The 18,206-nt window shown below is 40.8% G+C and overlaps 1 protein-coding gene across 1 annotated transcript in view; it reads right to left on the minus strand.

Moving 5' to 3' along the window:
* Positions 1-840: 840 nt before the first annotated feature.
* Positions 841-18,206, minus strand: part of GPR112 (G protein-coupled receptor 112) — a 178,145-nt gene continuing 160,779 nt past the window's right edge. Inside the window, exons 17-21 of the mRNA XM_006874718.1 lie at positions 14,347-14,615; positions 10,479-10,557; positions 6,987-7,267; positions 2,029-2,130; positions 841-1,058 (exon numbers count right to left, since the gene is read on the minus strand). Coding sequence (XP_006874780.1) covers positions 841-1,058; positions 2,029-2,130; positions 6,987-7,267; positions 10,479-10,557; positions 14,347-14,615 — 949 coding nt within the window. The remainder of the gene's footprint in view (positions 1,059-2,028; positions 2,131-6,986; positions 7,268-10,478; positions 10,558-14,346; positions 14,616-18,206) is intronic.

Here is an 18,206-nt window from a genome sequence, read left to right on the forward strand (position 1 = left end):
CCGGGGGGGGGGGGGGTGGGGGGGAAGGGGAAAGTTTAGGGGCCGGGTTTCTGGGATATACCCTTTGGGTGGTTGATGATGCATGGAGGGGATTGGAACCATATGATGGAGTGAATGTAAAACTAAAGTTCTCCCATGTAAACTATCATATAATTCACAATAAAACATTAAAAAAAAAAGTAGCCTACTATATTTGGTCAAACATTTATCTTTGGAAACCCTGTTATAGGGTCACTATGGGTCAGATCTGACTTGACGGCACTTAACAACAACATCAAAATGTGATGACAAGGTCAGATCAGAGTTCTTCCCCAATTCCGCTACTGACTTTTATTTTCCCTGCTTAAATTTCCTCATCTGTATAAAATTAGGGGATTAGACTAGTTAATGCCTACAATTTCTTTTGGCTTTAACCAAATAAAAGCAAACCTGTTGCTGTTGAGTTGATTACAGCTCATGGCAACCCCATGTGTTACAAAGTAGAACTGAGCTCGCTAAGGCTTTCTTGTCTATAATCTTTATTAACGCATACCACCAGGCCTTTCTTCTGCTGTGCTGCTGAGTGGGTCCAAACCTCCAACCTTTCAGTTAGTGGGTGAGCGCCAACCATTAGCACTACCCAGGGATCTTTGATTGTTAATGGGTTTTTATTACCTATAAAGTTTTTAGCTTCCAATCTCCTCTCTCCTCCATTTGTACTAATAATCCATCAGATTTACATATAATACATTCTCTAATACACACCTTCTCAAACAATCAGCTCAAGTATATATATTCACATGTCATTTCGTTTTGAGGGGGACGTATTATCCAAGACCAAATATCTTGTCTCACATTGATTCAATATCGCTGAAAATCAGTGTACACAGCTAGTCTTTTTATTTTCTCACCATTGTGGTGGCTTATGTCCGAAGGAATACCTTGTGTGGAGCCTAAACATTTGTAAGGGGAGTTAGTTCCTGTTGACTTAAGTGGTGGTGCCAACCATTTGTGCTCAGGCATTTTCTTCCGTCTCTCCTGTTTATAGCCAACATTCAGCCCACATCTGCTGCTCACATCTGAAATGAAATCCCAAAAAAGTTAGGAAAAAAAAAACCCTACCCACAAAAACTCATCAAACTGTCCAGTTAAAAATGAGTGAATTTTATGGTGCATAAATTCTACCTCAATAGCACTGTTAAATTACATTGATTAAGTCCAATATAGAGTATTTATTCTGGGTACCTCTAGGAGTTATATTTTTATCAAGTTATGAGAAGTTAAGTTTGTACTGTAATGTGTGGTACAGCCAGAACGGACTCACCAAAGATGAACATTTTTCCTGGAGTCTGGCACAGGACCTTCAGGCTACTGGTATGTCCAGTTCACAGAGTAGGAATTTTCATGAGCCTGATGCAAACTTACAGTTCAGCGACTACCTTCCCTAACAGACACAGACTGGGCTTTGTATTGAGACTGAAATAAATGGAAGAGCCTTTTGATAGGGAGAAAATCAATTTGCTGGGAGTGGAGTTATTATTCTCAAGGGAAGCACCAGTTTTAAGAGGCAACATAGAGTTCCTATAGCTCCCACTCTGGCATTCCACCTGACCAAGTATCTTAGAAATGCTGCTGAGTTCTTTCCATCTTCACCATCAGTCCTCAGCCCCACAGCCACTGAACCCACTGTTGACTATGAGCTAGAAAGCCTCTGAAACCCAGTGCCTAGAACACAGTAGGCACACAATCAATGTTCTTTTCAGTGAACTAAGACTGAGGTGACAGTCAGAACAACAACAACAAAAAAAACAAAAACAAAATCAAGGAATTGCGGTCCAAAGAGAAGTTTTGCTGGGTTAAAATCTGGCCCAAGTCACATTCTTCGTGTGACTTTATTCATCAACACAAAAGTACAAACAATTTTTATGACATGGAAACAGCCTCCATTTAAATGCTGATGCTGCATGAACTACAATTAGGAGACAACTTAATCGGATGGATTTTGTAAAGAATGTAAAACTCCAAATCTTACTCAAATTGACATCTTACCAGAAGAGTTATCCAGTTGAGACCACCTGCCAAAAATGTGTATCTGCCACTGCTCCCGCACACTCTCCTTCATTGCACAGTAGAACACAAAAATGAGGAACCCTAAACCAGGGAAAAAGGTCAGTCTGTTTCAGTTTCTTGCACCAGCCGTCACCAATATCCAGACTCAGATCTGCTCCTGTCACCTCTGATACTACCTTTAAGGAACCTCAGGACCACTGCTGACTTTCTGATCTCATCTTTCTGACTTCTCTCCCAAAGGCAGTGACGGCACGAAGGTAGTAAGATTTTACATCAACCACAATTTCTCCCCTGGACTGCTGTCCATCCAGAGCATGAGAGGTCAGGTTTGTTATGGTAGCTAGCCTTCAAGATGACACCCAATGATCTCCGCATTCTGGCCTTCACACCTTTGTGTAGTGCCCTCTCACACTGCACCAACAAAACATGGCAGAAGTAATGGCATACCACTTCCTAGTTTAGGTGATAAAAAAACATTGTGGCTTTCATCTTGTTATTTTTCTCTCTCACTTGCTTTCTCTTTTGGATCGCTCACTCTGGGGAATGCAAAGTGTGTATTGAAGACTCTGAGAGACAGCCCTGTGGAGAGTCCCACATGGTGAGTAGCTGAGGCTTCCACTCTAGAGCATGTGAGTGAGCTTTCTTGGAAGCAGATTCTACAACCCCAGTCAAGCTGTCAGAGGACGGCATCTCTTTCCAAACGTTTGATTATAATTTCATAAGAGACCCTGGCCAACCAGCCAATCCACTGCCGTCTAGTCAATTTCAACTCATAGCAACCCAATAGGGCAGAGTTTCTGAGGCTGTAATCTTTACAGGATCAAACAGTCCCATCTTTCACCCATGGATCGATCAGCTGGTATACTAGATATTGTGCCAATAGTCCCATCTCTACTTGGAGTACAAGAAGTCTAGTAAACTTGATCCAGAGAGCAGAGACCCATTGAATTCACAGTGAGCTGCCAGTTTCAGGACAAATCACAAGGCATGCTGACTAGCCAAGCCTGACTAGCTATTTGATTACTTAATTACTGCACCAGATGATCTTCAGGTAAAGCCCACAGTTGATTATCAGTTAAATGCTTAGTTTAATGAGAGGTAAGTTCACAGTACCTGGGGGATTTCAGGCAGACACCAGTGACTTCCTGCCCTGAGACTCTGAGATTCCAGGTGGGAGGCAGCAAGCCTGGGGTAATGACTTGCCTCATTAACACCTCTAAGGACTTTCTCTTCATTTGTCATCTAACAACTGTGGTTGTTCATTTTTCAGCAGCCTTCACTCTTTTTATTTATTTTTTTCTGAGCAGTAACCATCTGGGAAGTGGTGCATGTAGCAATCCCATGTGAGCAGACCCCAGTGACCTCAACTGCTTTCTTCCCGCTCTGACTTCCGGTATTGAGTTTAGTTACTTCTCAGACTGAAAGGTTATTCTGCAAATTCTAATGAGCTGCTTGACAGCCCTCCTTTTTCTTTCCAATAACAGATTGATCTGCTTACTCACTAGAACACAGGCATGAGGGAAGATGTCAGAGTTGTGTCACCTGCATTTTTATTTGTGCATTCCGCCTTCACTGATGGCTCGTCATGAGCATAATTTATTCACACCTGACCACAGGCAGCCCGCTTCAACCAGAATTGTGAGCTTGCCATCTATCTTTGAAATGACTAATTTGTGCACTTGCTTCATTGCATTCTTGTTTTGAGGTTATTTGGGTAGTGTGGACAGGTGTATATGTGTGTGATGTGGTGTGTGGGGGTGTGGAGTGTGTGGGAGTGTGTGACTTGAGTTTGGAACTCAGGGCTCCACAAGATAGCATGGCACATTTTATCTTATAGGTAAGACTAGAAATGCTTCATGCTCAATTGACATAAAGTATGTCTTATAGCTTGGTTTTGTTGATGCTAGATCTACGGGGCTTTGATTTTAGTCTTCAAGAGATCTTAGTTGGAGTCTGCTGTACTCATGTAGGCTACCTGCTAAATACTCTTCCCCTTCAACTGTAAGAATGGAGCACACTAACTGTTTTGAAAGCACTTCTTTGAAAAGGTCTCTAAACTGTTTTGCTTTTTTTTGGGGGGGGGGGAGGTGAGCGTTCCCTTTTATCTCTCTTTCCAAAGATTGAGCATATTTTTCCTTAGAATTACTTAGCCAAAAAGAAGCCTGGACTTATTGCTGAGGAAGAATTGTGCCAGGTAGGTGGTTACTGATTCACTTCTGTGGAATACTCTACACCAAGCTTAGTTAGTTTTTGTTTTGTTTAACTTTTAAAAGGCTTAAAATGTACTTTAATAAGTTGATGCTGTATTACTGTACCATTTGTCATGAAACATCAAATGAAATGTATTAGGGCCAAATCAAACATGGTACACCAATAAAAAAATGCACAGCATAATTACCTAAGACAGGCAAGGCTAAGAGCTGCTGTCAGACCTTCAACATACAGCAACCCTGTTCCCAAGACTGTACTAGTCCTATCAAGAAAAGCTATGAATAGGAACATCATAGACACAAAAGGGGCATTTCTGGAATGAAGGGATGTCTTCATTCAAGAAAATGATGGAGGTGAACATAAAACTAAAAATAAAGATACTAAAATGAAAATCTATAAGAGAAAATGTCTCCTTTAGGACATGAAGGGGTAATATATTGTCTATAACAGAACAGTATGTATATTGTCTGTGACCTCTGTGGACATTTGCTTGAATTCTGACCTAGAAGTGAGAGCTGTTTGGGTTTGGGGGTCTATGTGGCAGTGTCTCTGGGGCTGGGAGATGTAAAGATGAGAAAGCAAATAAAACAGAAGGGGACAAAGAACAGAATGATCAAGATGAACGGGGCTCTAACTGGGTCCGTTTTTGCCATAGCTCCTTCCATGCCCTCAATAGTCATACTTGAGACTTCAGGAATGCACCACGTGGAATTGATCTGTTAAGTAATACAGTTGGTTAGTTTTGAAGTTAGAGCACCGTGCTCAACCAGGGTTATTTAGTGTAGGCCAGGCAGTTCTGTCAAGAAGAAAAGTACTGAATTATTACCAGAACCCCCATCAGTAATCCAGGATACAACCCAATGTTGGTAGCCTCAAAGGGACCCAATGAGAGTGGGGTGGAGAGTTCCTAAAAATAGCATGCCTTTGACCAGACTAACAATAACGAAATATTTTGGGTTTTTAAAAATTCCAATCAATATGGCTGCATAAGCTTGGCAGAATCTGGTAGAACTGAAAGTTTCAGTTGGTCTACTTTATTGTTTTAAAATGAGATGGTTTGCAAGACAGTAAACCATGTCTTATATTAGACTGCTTCCCCCACACCAGCACTCTGCAATTGCCAGATATATTGTAAATGCCTAGCAATTCACATTTCCCAAGGCTCCTCTGGGTTAACAACCACAACTACTAAAGTATCTGATGTCTTTAAAACACTGGGTTAAAACCAAATTTTTAAATGTTTTCTAAAAAAAAATTTTTTTTTTTCAGCTGATTTTTTCAGAGATTTCTTCATGCCATTCTAATAATGGGGGAATATAACTTACAGCATGGTCAACTTTTTGGCCATAGAACTCTTTTCTTGCTAGAGCATCCCATGGACCCACTGATGGACTGCACTGTGGTAAATGAGTATGTTGAATGAATGAATCGTGAAGGGCAGTAAGGGAGATCCTGACTCAGTCTGCCCTGATAGCCCAAACACACTAATCTAAACTCAGCAATGAGAAAATGGCTTGGAGTTTGAGACTCTAAGGAAATCATTCTGCATGCTTCGTACCCCTGCAATTTGTCAATAGCAAAAGAAAAAAAAAAAAAAGGTAAAAATAAGCATCATGAATCATTGGGAGTCCTGGATAATGCACTCAACCCACAAGGTCAGTTTGAACTGCAAAGTCGGCAGTTCAAACCTACCAGCTGCTCCACCAAGAATTTTTAATAGAAAATAATCAGATCAAAATAAGCATTGCTAATTATTGAGAGGTATAATATACCTCTAGCTTGTACTTTTCATACCATCTTGGCTTATCACTGATTTCCCACAGTTCCACAGGTTGGTTCTTATTGTTATAAAGTGACATTAAGTCCTTTCCAACTCATAGTGACCCTGTGAACAGCGGGTGAGTTTGAACCACCGGCCCTGTGGTTAGCAGTCCAGTGCTTATCCTACAACACCATACCAGGAGTCTACTGATCCTTAGGATCATCTGATTCTACCAGCTGTGGTGACTTTCTCAAAATTGGTTTGTAGCAGCCAAGACTGGAGTCCTGGCCTCTTACATTGCTTGGTCCACTCTTCTTTGCTTTTGACTTTCATTCCTTGCAATTCTTCAATTTCTTAACCTATCTCTTTCACACAGTGCTGGGATATCTGAGGTAGCCAGAGTCTATGGGGTCAAAACCTTAATGTTTCTACCTTCCAGTAATTGCTATGCTCAACTGGGTTTTTCCCTTCAAAATGTCAATACAAGTGTTATTCGGTATACTTACAACCACAGTGTGTTTATACAATGAAGACTGTAAAAGTGTTGCCATAACTGGAGTGGAGGATCAATGAAAAAAAAAAAACAAACCCACCAGATGAATTAGCACAGTGGCAACAGCAACAGGCTCAAATGTTGCAACAATTGTGAGATGCAAAAGGACCATGCGGTGTTTCATTTTGCTGTGCTTAAGGTTGCTATGAGTCTGTACAACAACAACAACAACAACAACATAATTGGAGGGAATTGTGCTAGCTATTTGAGCTTCTCCCTACATCTTTGAGCATTCATTCAATGAAGTCCTAACATCTTGTTAATGTTTTCAATGGTTGCCTTTCAACTCAATGAGAGGATAGGCCTCTTGGAGTACTTTTTCCGTCTTTCAAGTCTCTGATAGGTGAGATTATTATCAAAAGCAGCAAAAGAGTTGGCAGAGGTCTAACTAGTCATAAAAAGGAAAATTACCTTGCAAAGTGTTAAAAATGGCAAAAAGATACAAAAAGAGGATCCTCATAGGTCCCCAAGCGAAAAATGCAAACCCCCAAGTGAGGCCAAGTAAGAATGTCAGACTTGTTGTGCCTTTCAGGTCTTGTAGGATCATCTTCCGACGAATCTTCTGGCTTTGGGCTTTCATAGAATTAAGTTGAGCAAGAACAGTGCAGAACATGGAGAGATTCATGACAAATATAAGGCAAAAATAGGCCACGACTGAGATGTAAAATATAGAATCATCTTTAATCCAACAACTGTAAGAGACAAAGAAAAGAAGGCCATTGTGAGGAAGAACAGCATAAACTCACACTTTTTAGTGAGACTTTGAAGGCCATCTCATAAGTTTCATGTCATTTGAGGACACCTAGACCCAGAGAGAGAAACCGGCTGGAGTTGACTCTGGGAGCCTTCTAAGCCTTAGTCTAGTGTTCTTTCCAAGGCCAAGTCAGAAATTCTAGAGGACATTTCAGTCTGCATATGCAGAAACCAATTCCAGTTTCCTTGGAGATAACTGTTTTCCTCAACAACAGAAAAACAAAAGATGTACTTCCCCCACAAAGTGGCTCCTCCTCACCTACCACCCCTCTTATCTGCAAGATGAATTCTGCTTTGCATTGTAAATATCAAGCAAACGGACATGAGCAATGAATGGCTTTTGTGAGTGCTGTATCAAATAATTATGAGAGATCAGAGTTAGTGAAAATGCAACAAAAAGAGAACAACTCTAGTTGTATTGTTTTAAAGTATGTATTTTAAACCTCCCATCACAGCTACTGCTTTGGACTCCAAAAGGCAACATTGGTCACTTGCTTGATTAATAGCTCCACATTTTTCTATTAAAGAAGTAATATACATTTCATGTGCAGGGTCACTATGAGTTGGAACCGATTCGACGGCACTTAGCAACAACAACAACAACAAAAAATAAATGAACTTCATTTAATAATATTTCCCATATTGGAAGCCAGGATGGCTAAACTTCGTCTCTCATACTATGGACGTATTGTCAGGAGGGACCAGTCTCTGGAGAAGGACATCATGTTTGGTAAGGTGGAGGGTCAGAGAAAAAGAGGAAGACCACCAGTGAGATGGACTTGCAAAGTGGCAGCATCAGAGGGCTCAAGTGTGGCAACGATTGTAAGGTTGGCCCAGGACCAGGCAGTGTTTCATTCTGTTGTGCATAGGGTCGCTATGAATTGGTACCGACTCGATGGCACCTAACAACAACAATAATCACTGATTTTTGAACACAGGAAAATCATAATTTAACCTGGTATAAACTTGGCTGAGACCTTATAACTGGACCCAGGAAATCCCTTTGGGCCATGTTACTCATGTTGGTGTGGATAATTTCATGCATGTGTGAATGTGTGTGTTTTATGTTAGGATTGAGTAGAAAATAACATTTAATTTCCTGATAGAATAAGTACTTAAGAGTTCCCTGAATATTGTCTTCAGCTTTGAAGGTTGTATAAAAACAAAACAAAACAAAAAAATTCTTAAAATGAGGCAGCTGTATATGTGTGGATACAGAGTCATCTCAAAGATATACCATTAATAGTGAGTAATTGTTATCATGACTAATTGCAGTTGTCACAACTGTCAAGGTAGAAGTTTTGTAACATAAATGGGGGAGTAGTTAATACAACATTCCAGGAACAGAGGACCCTAGGACCATCAAGGGAGAAGAGCATGAGTGGAATGTGGGACCCTATCCAAAGAAGCAGTGACACCAGAGACGGAGGCAGAGATGAGGACATGGAGAGAGGGAGCAGCTGAGGACTCTAGACTCATGGAAAGAGAAAAGCTGTGTGCTTGCGGGCAGGAGACAGGCTTGTAGAATGTCTCCTTGGGTTGTTTAAATTATTTTACATCCTGAGTGTTTTTGTGTATATTAAAAAAAAAAAAAGAAAGAAAAGAAAAAGAAACAACAGAGGGAATGGAAGCAAATATTGTTGAATGATGATGCATAGAGGGGATTGTAATCATTGCAATGAAACAAAATACGGTAGGATGAGTATAAACCAATGTTCTTCCACGTAAATTATCACTCAATTCCTAATAAAAGTTTTTTTTTTAAAAAAGATATACCATTAAGTGAAAAGGACAAGGTGTATCATTTGGGTACCAAAGTTGAGTAAAAGTATACCTATGTGAATTTTAGTGTCTAATCATAGACCATCTCTGGAAGGATGCCCAAGAATTTGGAGAGAGAAACTGGGTAGCTAGAAATGGAGGGTGGGCTTAAGTTTCACCCTCTACTTTTTTGTTCTTTTGAATTTTAAGCCACGTCCATGTGTGCCCTCTTCAAAAATAATTATATTTTAAAACCTCTTAGAACAGTTTTCCTCTTACTAACCAATTCACATATAAAAGGTTTTTGTTTTTGTTCTTTGCGGGGTTTGGGGGACTAGGGGAGTTGTTTTTGTCCTGATTTGCTTTTGATCTTTGAAGAAGAATCACCATTAGATAGATACTGGTGACTCATTAACCACAAAATAGGCAAGGAGGAGTTGAGAAGTAAGGGAAGCTTAAAGGGAACGAGAGAAAGGCTAACAAGGAATTGTAATTAGAAGGCTGAAGAGGCAATGTAATTTGAACTTCTGGAAAACTGTCAACTAAATATGAAAGAAGGGTAGATGCGGGGTGGGAGTTGGGGGGATCTTCATGGCAGAACTTCCTACATTTGATTCTAGTCCAGTTGGAGAGGAAACTCAGAGTGGAAGGAAAATTGAGAGGTAATGATAAAGAGAATGATATGGCTAAGTAAAAAAAAAAAAAAAAAACAAAAACCGAAACAATCAGAAGTGTGAAATGGAATTCTGCAACCTGGAAGACCACAAGATAACTATGAACACACTTGTAAAAGAAGATTCTGGAGAGGTGGAGGGGGAAGCTCACTGTTATTCTCTTGTGACTGGATGAAAGATACAGCAAACAGAAAATTTAAAAAGAGGACAAGAAAGTTGAGATGGTTTATAAAGGACAGTCTTCTTCCGTGGACATGTTTGTTGTTGAAAGGTTAAAATATAATGGGCACCTCATCGCCTTCTGGAGTCCTGGTGTGGTGCTGTGGGTTAATGCGCTGGACTGCAAAGTTGGTTTTAACCCCAAGGTCGGTGGTTCAAGCTTACTAGCAGTTCCTTGGAAATCCTATGCAGGGTTGCTATGGGTGGGAACTGAATCAACAACACTTAACAACAACATCTCCTACTAACTTCTGTGAGCTGTCATCAGACACATAGCACTCACACAACATGGAGAGAAAACATTCTAATTCCAATTTGCAGAGGAGGATGTGGAAGTAAGAGGGGAGATAACTTGCTCTGAGTCATATAGCAGGTAGGTCCTAATCATTACGTAAATGAGGCCACAGAAGAGTCTTCCTGAAGTCAGCATCAAGAACACCCCACCACACACTGAAAAGGCCCACCACCATAGAGAAGCAGAGATGTTTGTACTTACAATGGAGTCACTGGGCTCATAATTCCATACAGATCTTTCTTCACGCTGAGTATGATTGCCACCAAAATAGCTGGAATTCCTAGAGTGGGAAAGCAAACCAAAGAGATCCCATTAGGAATGAGGAGGGGGACCCTGATCAATGATGTGGGCGTTGATATATGAAAATACTTCTTACGTGAGCCACAGATACGAGAGCATTATAATATCATTGTTTCAAAAGGTTTGTGAATTCTTCCAAGTTCAATATGTCTAAAAGTTCTCCAATCTACTAAAGCAAACAGTATGCCCATGGCTTCAATACAACACCCACTGGTTAATAAAAATAGTTCAAATGCCAAAAAAACTAACTTTGTGATAAAAATATGTAGTTCATTGGAATGCGAGTTCACATGACGGGTTCTTCTCAACTGATGGGTTGCCAAATTCTTCTCTCCCTTTCAACACTGCTCCAAAGTTTGCTGTATCTTTTTGTCTGGGTTATTTTGACGGAAGGGTGTTGGCAGTAGGCTTCAACCTTCACTGATTTTTTGACAAAGAAGTTTTTTCTATACAGTTTGACTAGATTGACCAGCCAATTCAGCTAGACTATAATAAAGCAATAAATTCAGTCAAAATGGTCAAATGAGACATGAGTGTAGACATGGGGTTTAAAAATCTAATTTCATGCACAGTTGTGAAAATTAAATTACTATTTCTTTTCGAAACTAAGATTACATATATAATCTTCTGGTCTGGAGAGTGTCAAGCACCTTGAAAACTCCTCCACTGTTGTATTCTGTGATAATCAAGGCAATCTCTTCAAATTTGTGTAGCCCACACCCAGCACATATGTGAGGAGCTGTTTCGAGGCCATCTCCCACTAGGCTCCCTATCTCTCCTGGGATGCTATCATGAGATAGTTTCTAAGCACCTCCCAGGTTCTGAGGAGATGTGGTGCTTTTTGCTCAGCCCCCTCAGATTGTTGGTGTTGATTACTGTCAAGTTGGCCCCAGCTCATAGTGACCCATTCAAAGGGGTTTAAGATTATTGTGACCCACAGGGTTTTCAATGACTGCATTTTTGGAAGTAGATCACCAAGCCATTCTTCCTAGTCCATCCTATTCTGGAAGTTCCATGAAATGTGTTAGTATCACAGCAGCCAGGATACAAGAATCCACTGGCAGATGGATGGTGACTCTGCACGAGGTGCACTGACCAAGAACAAAACCTGGGGATTCTATACTGAGCCACCACTGCCCTCTTCCCACAGAAAATAGTGGGGGAAAAAACAGAAAACCACACAGCTATAGTCTAGAACTGGCTCCTCAGCAACAAGGAATCCCATAACTCAGTTAGTCATCTACTGGTACCCTTTTTTTGGTGGGAAGGAAATCATTCCTTTCAGTGTGTGGGACAGTAGCAACATTAGCGGCTCTTCCTTTCACAGTCTACGTGAGTGATAAATCAACTCTTAGAGTGTCTCGTTGTACCTTATTGGCAGAACCATGACCTAAGTCTTGCCTTGTCTTGTGTGCATGCTTGACACTCCTAGATTTCTCCTGCCTCCAAGTACCAAGTCATATAGTATTTCCTGCCTCTCCTGGTAACACAGGAAGTGTTTGTGGAGTAAGAAGATCAAAGGGATAAGACACAGCCCAGGGCAATATTAGCATTTAAGGAGTAAATGAAGAAGGAGGGATCTGCAGAAGAAGCTGAGCCTGAGTGAGCTTAAAGAAAATGGAAAGCCAGGAGCCAGTGATATTTAAAGCTGTTTCACAATTAGCCACATGTGAGTTATCCACTTTTTGGATTGTTCATAAAGTCTCTTCCCTACACTTTCTAAGCTTCTGGTTGAGCCAAGATGAAGGATGCCAGGCAAAAGGACACATGGTCTGCTGTTTGGTTCTGTTTTGATAGGCATTCTAGAGTGTGCAGAAACAAGATTTTGGATAAGTAAAGGAGTCCTGGTGTGGCACTGTGGGTTAATGGGCCAGACTGCAAAGCCGTTTGAACTGCAAAGTTGGCAGTTCAAGCTCACCAGCTGCTCCTCGGAAAACCCTATACAGGGTCACTATGGGTCAGAACTGATTCGATGGTACTTAACAACAATAGTGCTAAAGGAGTCCTGGGTGGCACTGTGGGTTAATGTGCTGGACTGCCAAGTTGGTTTGAGCTGCAAGGTCAGCAGTTCAAGCTCACCAGCCGCTCCTTGGAAACCCTATACGGGGTCGCTACGGGTCGGAACTGACTCGACAGCACTTAACAACAACATAGTGCTAAAACATTGTTCAGTATTTGCCTGCCTCTGCTTCCCACATTAGCATAGATTTTATTGGACTATGTGTCCAATAAAAGTATGCACTATGGTAATGAATTTATTAAAAGGATGAACAACTTAATTGGGAAGGTACTGTCTTTACAAAGGTTGGTGGAAGATAAAATCTATCTTTCTCTGTATCCCACATACAACACAATACCTAGGTATCCCCTAGACTCCAGGTGTGGTGCTGTAGGATAAGCACTTAACCACAAAGTCAGTTTGAACTGCAAGGTTGGCAGTTCAAATTCACTGGCCGCTCCTTGTAAACCCTATACAGGGTCAGTGTGAGCTGGAATCGACTCGATGGCACTTAACAACAACATGTAGACCCTGGGATCCCTGAGTGGCTAGCACATTTGGCTGCTAATCAAAAGGTTGACAGTTCAAGTTCTCCCAGAGACCTTAGAAGAAAGCTTGGTGTTCTACTTGAAAAATCAGCCACTGACAATCCTATGAAGACCAGCTCTACTCTGCAACACATGGGGTTGCCATCAGTTGGAATCAACTTGAGGGCAACTGGTTTTGGTTTTATGTATCCCACACATTTTCAAAACCTAGAGTCTGTTTTGAATAGACAAGGAAAAAGGTAAGTGGAGCTGGCCATTGTGAGTTAGAAATCAAGGAAAGTAAGCCAATGAAATGCTATTTACATTAGGAGTATTCATTCTGGGTTCCAGCCCTGGTTTCTTCCACAGGGTGAAAGTGATAGTCACACTCAGGAGAGTCAAATCTGACCCAGTATCCTTTTATACATGTCAAGTCCTTCCTTAAGCCATATGGCTGTATTATAAAGATTAAAAGTGCAAATCATGGAGCAGACTCCTTGATTCAAAGCCGAGTTCTACTACTTACTAGCTGTGTGATTTTTAGCAAAATACACAATTGCTCTGTGTCCCCATCTATTAAATGGATATAATCATGAAACCTGTCCTTTAGAGATAGTGTGAGGTTTGCAACCTGGCACTTTAAGTGCTACCTAAGTGTTAGCTGTTATATCAGTAAGTATTTGTTGAGATTAACTTCTGTAAAAGGGCAGATCAAATATGACAGGTGTTGTTGTTGTTGTTAAGTGCCGTTGAGTTGATTCCAACCAATAGCAACCCTGTATAGGGTTTCCAAGGAGCAGCTGGTGAGCTAGAACCACCGACCTTGCAGTTCAAACAACTTTGCAGTCTGATGCATTAGCCTACAGTGCCACATCAGGACTCCAGTATGATCCAGAATTTAGCATAATATTTAATACATTCCAGGGGACATAAAAAAATTTTTGGGAAAATTCCATTATCTTTTTTTCCCCATTTTTTTCACAAACTGTTTGCGAAAACTACCAACTTGCATATTTGTAGTTCATTTTCCCAGTTTAAAGGTTAAAAGTCAAATTTATAGAGAAAAATAGGCAGAAAAAAATGCACATCTTAATTCCTTACCTATGACTATAGTAATAATTAATTCCTGACCTATGACTATACCTACAACTATAATAGAATAATTTCTCTGATAGAGATAGAATTAGAAAGATAAAACACAGACTTAAATCAAAGATATCAAGACAATGGCAGATTTACTTACCCCAACCAATCAGACAAAATTTAAGGATGTAATTTGGGACGTATGTATTGAAGACTTTGACTAGAGCAAAATACATGTGGACCGCCTCCAGGCCCATCCACGTCAAAGAGACGAGCAGGAAGTAATGAAGAGCCGCTGCAGCGGTGATACAAAGTCCCACATTCTGAAATGAGGCTGACCAGGAATTGACCAGAAATACCATGTTTAGCATCAATAGTGCCATGCACAGGTTGACCAGGATTTTGGAAGGATAATCTTTTCGAAGTTTACTAACAGAAAAGACACAATGTTAAGTTAGGTGGGATTTCTGTTTATAATCAAATATTGCCACATCTTTTCTGCCTGATAGGTGAAAGAATAAAAACTACTGTTAAAATTAAGTTAGTCCTATTACCTTACACTAGTAATTTCTAAAACTAAAAATTTAGTAATTTCTAGTTTTCTCCATTTTAGTTGTCAATTAGGCTTGAAGGGGACAAGAAATCATACACTTGGGATTCTGAAAGTGTAACTCCAGGCTACAGATAACATCACCTAGCATTTTGCCTGGTGTCTAGTCTAACAACATTCTTTCATCCTGAACTCAGAATCTGTGTTACCATTTTGAAGTTCTGGAAAGGAGCTTTAAGTCATTCTAATGAAGTTGACATTTCAGAATAGAGAATAGTATTCTCCAAACCTTTTGAACATATACCTTGATCAGCAAAAATTTCTTAACATAAATACCCTATTAAAGGTCTATGATGTTGTTGTTAAGTGCCATCAAGTCAGTTCCGAATCACTGCAATCCTGTATAGGGTTTCCAAGGAGCAGCTGGTGAATTTGAACTGCCAACCTTGCAGTTCAAACCGACCTTGTGATCCAATGCAGAGCCACAAAATCAAAATCAATGGCAGATTTACTTACCCCAACCAATAGACAAAATTTAAGGATGGAATTTGGGACGTATGTATTGAAGACTGACTAGAGCAAAATACATGTGGACCACCTCCAGGCCCATCCATGTCAGAGATGAGCAGGAAGTCAGGAAGGGCCGTTGCAACTGTGATATACTAATGTGGAGACCTGGTGTGGCACCATAGGTTAAGCACTCGACCTCAAGGTCGGTTTGCACCGTAAGGTCGGAGGTTTAAACTCACCAGTCGCTCCTCAGAAACTGTATACTCTATGGCACTTAGCAACAACAATAATTTACCTTACAGGTGTTGGATTTTACAATTTTCCCACACATTCCCCAGATAGAGTCAAAGTATCTGAAACATAGTGACACTACAAAACTCATGGTCATGGAGTCTGTTCTGACTTACAGCAACCCAGTAGGACAAAGTAAAACTGCCCCACAGGGTTTCTGAGATTTGAAATCTTTATGAAAACAGACAGCTTTATCTTTTTCCCACAGAACAACTGTTGAGTTCAAACTACAGACTTTTCAGCTAGCAGCTAAGTGCTTAACCACTGCACCACCATGGATCCTTGTGACCTACACTCACAGGAATAAAAAAGGCAGCTCCCTTTTTTCGTTTGGTGAGGAGTGAAAAAGTTTCCTGAACACTGGGGTTTTATCATCCCTGCCTCAGCTGACTTAAGGCTGGATCGATACATTACCAAAGAGCAAGATGACTATAGAAACAATTTTCAAGTTTCTACAGTTTATTTTGGTATTTCCCCAAATCCATATATTTGGCATCATACAAATATGACCTTAAGCTTCATTGTTGTTGCTGTTAAGGGCCATCTAGTCAGTTCCAACTCATAGCAACCCTGCATAGGGTTTCCAAGGAGCAGCTGGTGAGCTTGAACTGCCAACCTTGTGGTTCAAACTGACCTCACAGTCCAGCACATTAACCCACAGTGCCACACTAGGACTCCTTCATTAGGTAAACACAATTTCATCTTATGGAAATTAATCCAGTATTTTCCAAATTCAAAAACTTCTCCTTTGATTCTTTATTTCTATTAAATATTTACTGATTTGAACGTTACAATTTTCATTTTATGTATATGTGTTTTTGTTTCATTGAGGTAAATACTAAATTGCACAAATCTTAAGGATACAACTAGATGAACCTTTACATATGTGGCGTTGTAGGATAAGTAAGGTTGGTTAGAACCAGAAGGTCGACAGTACAAACACACTAGCTGCTCCTTGGAAACCCTATACAGGGTCGCTATGAGTAGGAACGGACTGGATGGCACTTAACATTAACAATAACAACACCCGCTGAACCTTCTCACTGATCAAGAGATAAGATCTTTTCAACATCTCAAATGACTCAGCTGACCACCCCCACCGCATATTCAATAACCCATAGATTTAGTTATTCATATACTTGGAACTTTATGCAAAAAGGGCTCTTTTTTTCTGACTTCTTACTTTTCTCAAGTCTATGTCTATGAGACATGGTGTGGCACTGTGGGCTAATGCATCAGACTGTACAGTTGTTTGAATTGCAAGGCCGGTGGGCCAAGCTTACCAGCTGCTCCTTGGAAACCCTGTACAGGGTTTCTATGGGTCGGGATCGACTCGACGGCACTTAACAACAACAACAATGTCTATGAGAGTCCTGGTGTGGCACTGGACTGCTAATCACAAGGTTGTCAGTTCAAACCCACCAGCAGCTCCTCGGAAACCCTTTAAAGGTTCACTGTGAATCAGAATCAACTCGACAGCACTTAACAACAGCATGTATGTGAAATTTAGCTATGTTGTATTGGTGCAGTCGTTCCTTTTTTTATATACTGTTGTGTCATATTCCATTTTGTGAGTATACCACAATTCATTCATCTAGCAAAGTGGTGTTCGACATTTGGGTTGCTTCCAATTTGGGGCTATTATGAAACGGCTCTGGTAGCGTAGTGGTTACAAATTGGGCTGCGAACCTCAAGGTTGGCAGTTCAAAACTACCAGCTGTTCCACGGGAGAAAGAGGAGGCTTTCTGCTCTCGTAAAGATTTACAGCCTCAGAAACCCTGTACAAGCTCACTATGAGTCAGAACTGACTCCACGGCACATAGGTGAAAGGGAAAGGAAAGGAAGAACTAGTCACTGTCTAAAGGGTAGATTTGTTTTAACTTGGATAATGGGAAAGGCAATATACAATATAAGAGGTAGGTTGAAAAAAAACCTATCTATCTTGGCGCTGTGGTGCTGGTGAATTGGAACCACCAGCCTTCTGGTTCGTCCACTGCTTATCCTACAGTGCCACACTAGGACTTCATATGGTGGTGGTGGTTATGTTTCGTGGAGTTGGTTCTGATGCATAGCGACCCTGTTCGGGGTTTCCGAGGCTGTAAATCTTTACGGGAGCAGAAAGCCTCATCATTCCCCTATGGAACAGCTAGAACCACTGACTTTGGGGGTTCAAGTTAATCTTACAGTTTAGTGCATTAACCCGAAGTGCCACACCAGAACTCTCTTTATCTATATATGTATATGTGTGTGTGTATGTATATATATATGGAGTCCTGGTGTGGTGCTGTGGGCTAATACATCAGACTGCAAGTCATTTGAACTGCAAGGCTCGACGGCACTTAAAAACAACATGAATATATACATACATATTGTTGTTGTTGTTAAGTGCCATCGAGTCGGTTCCGACCCATAGTGACCCTGTATAGGGTTTCCAAGAAGTAGCTGGTGAGCTTGAACTGCTGACCTTGCAGTTCAAGCGGCTTTGCAGTCTGGTGCATGAACCCACAAAGCCACACATATACATATGCATATATATGAGTTCCGGTGTGGCTCGCTGGACTGCAAGGTTGGTTTGAATCAAAAGGTCAGGGGTTCAAACCTACCAGTCACTCCTTGGAAACCCTATACAGGGTTGCTATGAGTCAGAATCAACTTGATGATATTTAATA

Source organism: Chrysochloris asiatica, unplaced genomic scaffold (assembly GCF_000296735.1).
Source record: "Chrysochloris asiatica unplaced genomic scaffold, ChrAsi1.0 scaffold00295, whole genome shotgun sequence".
Classification (NCBI taxonomy): Eukaryota; Metazoa; Chordata; class Mammalia; order Afrosoricida; family Chrysochloridae; genus Chrysochloris; species Chrysochloris asiatica.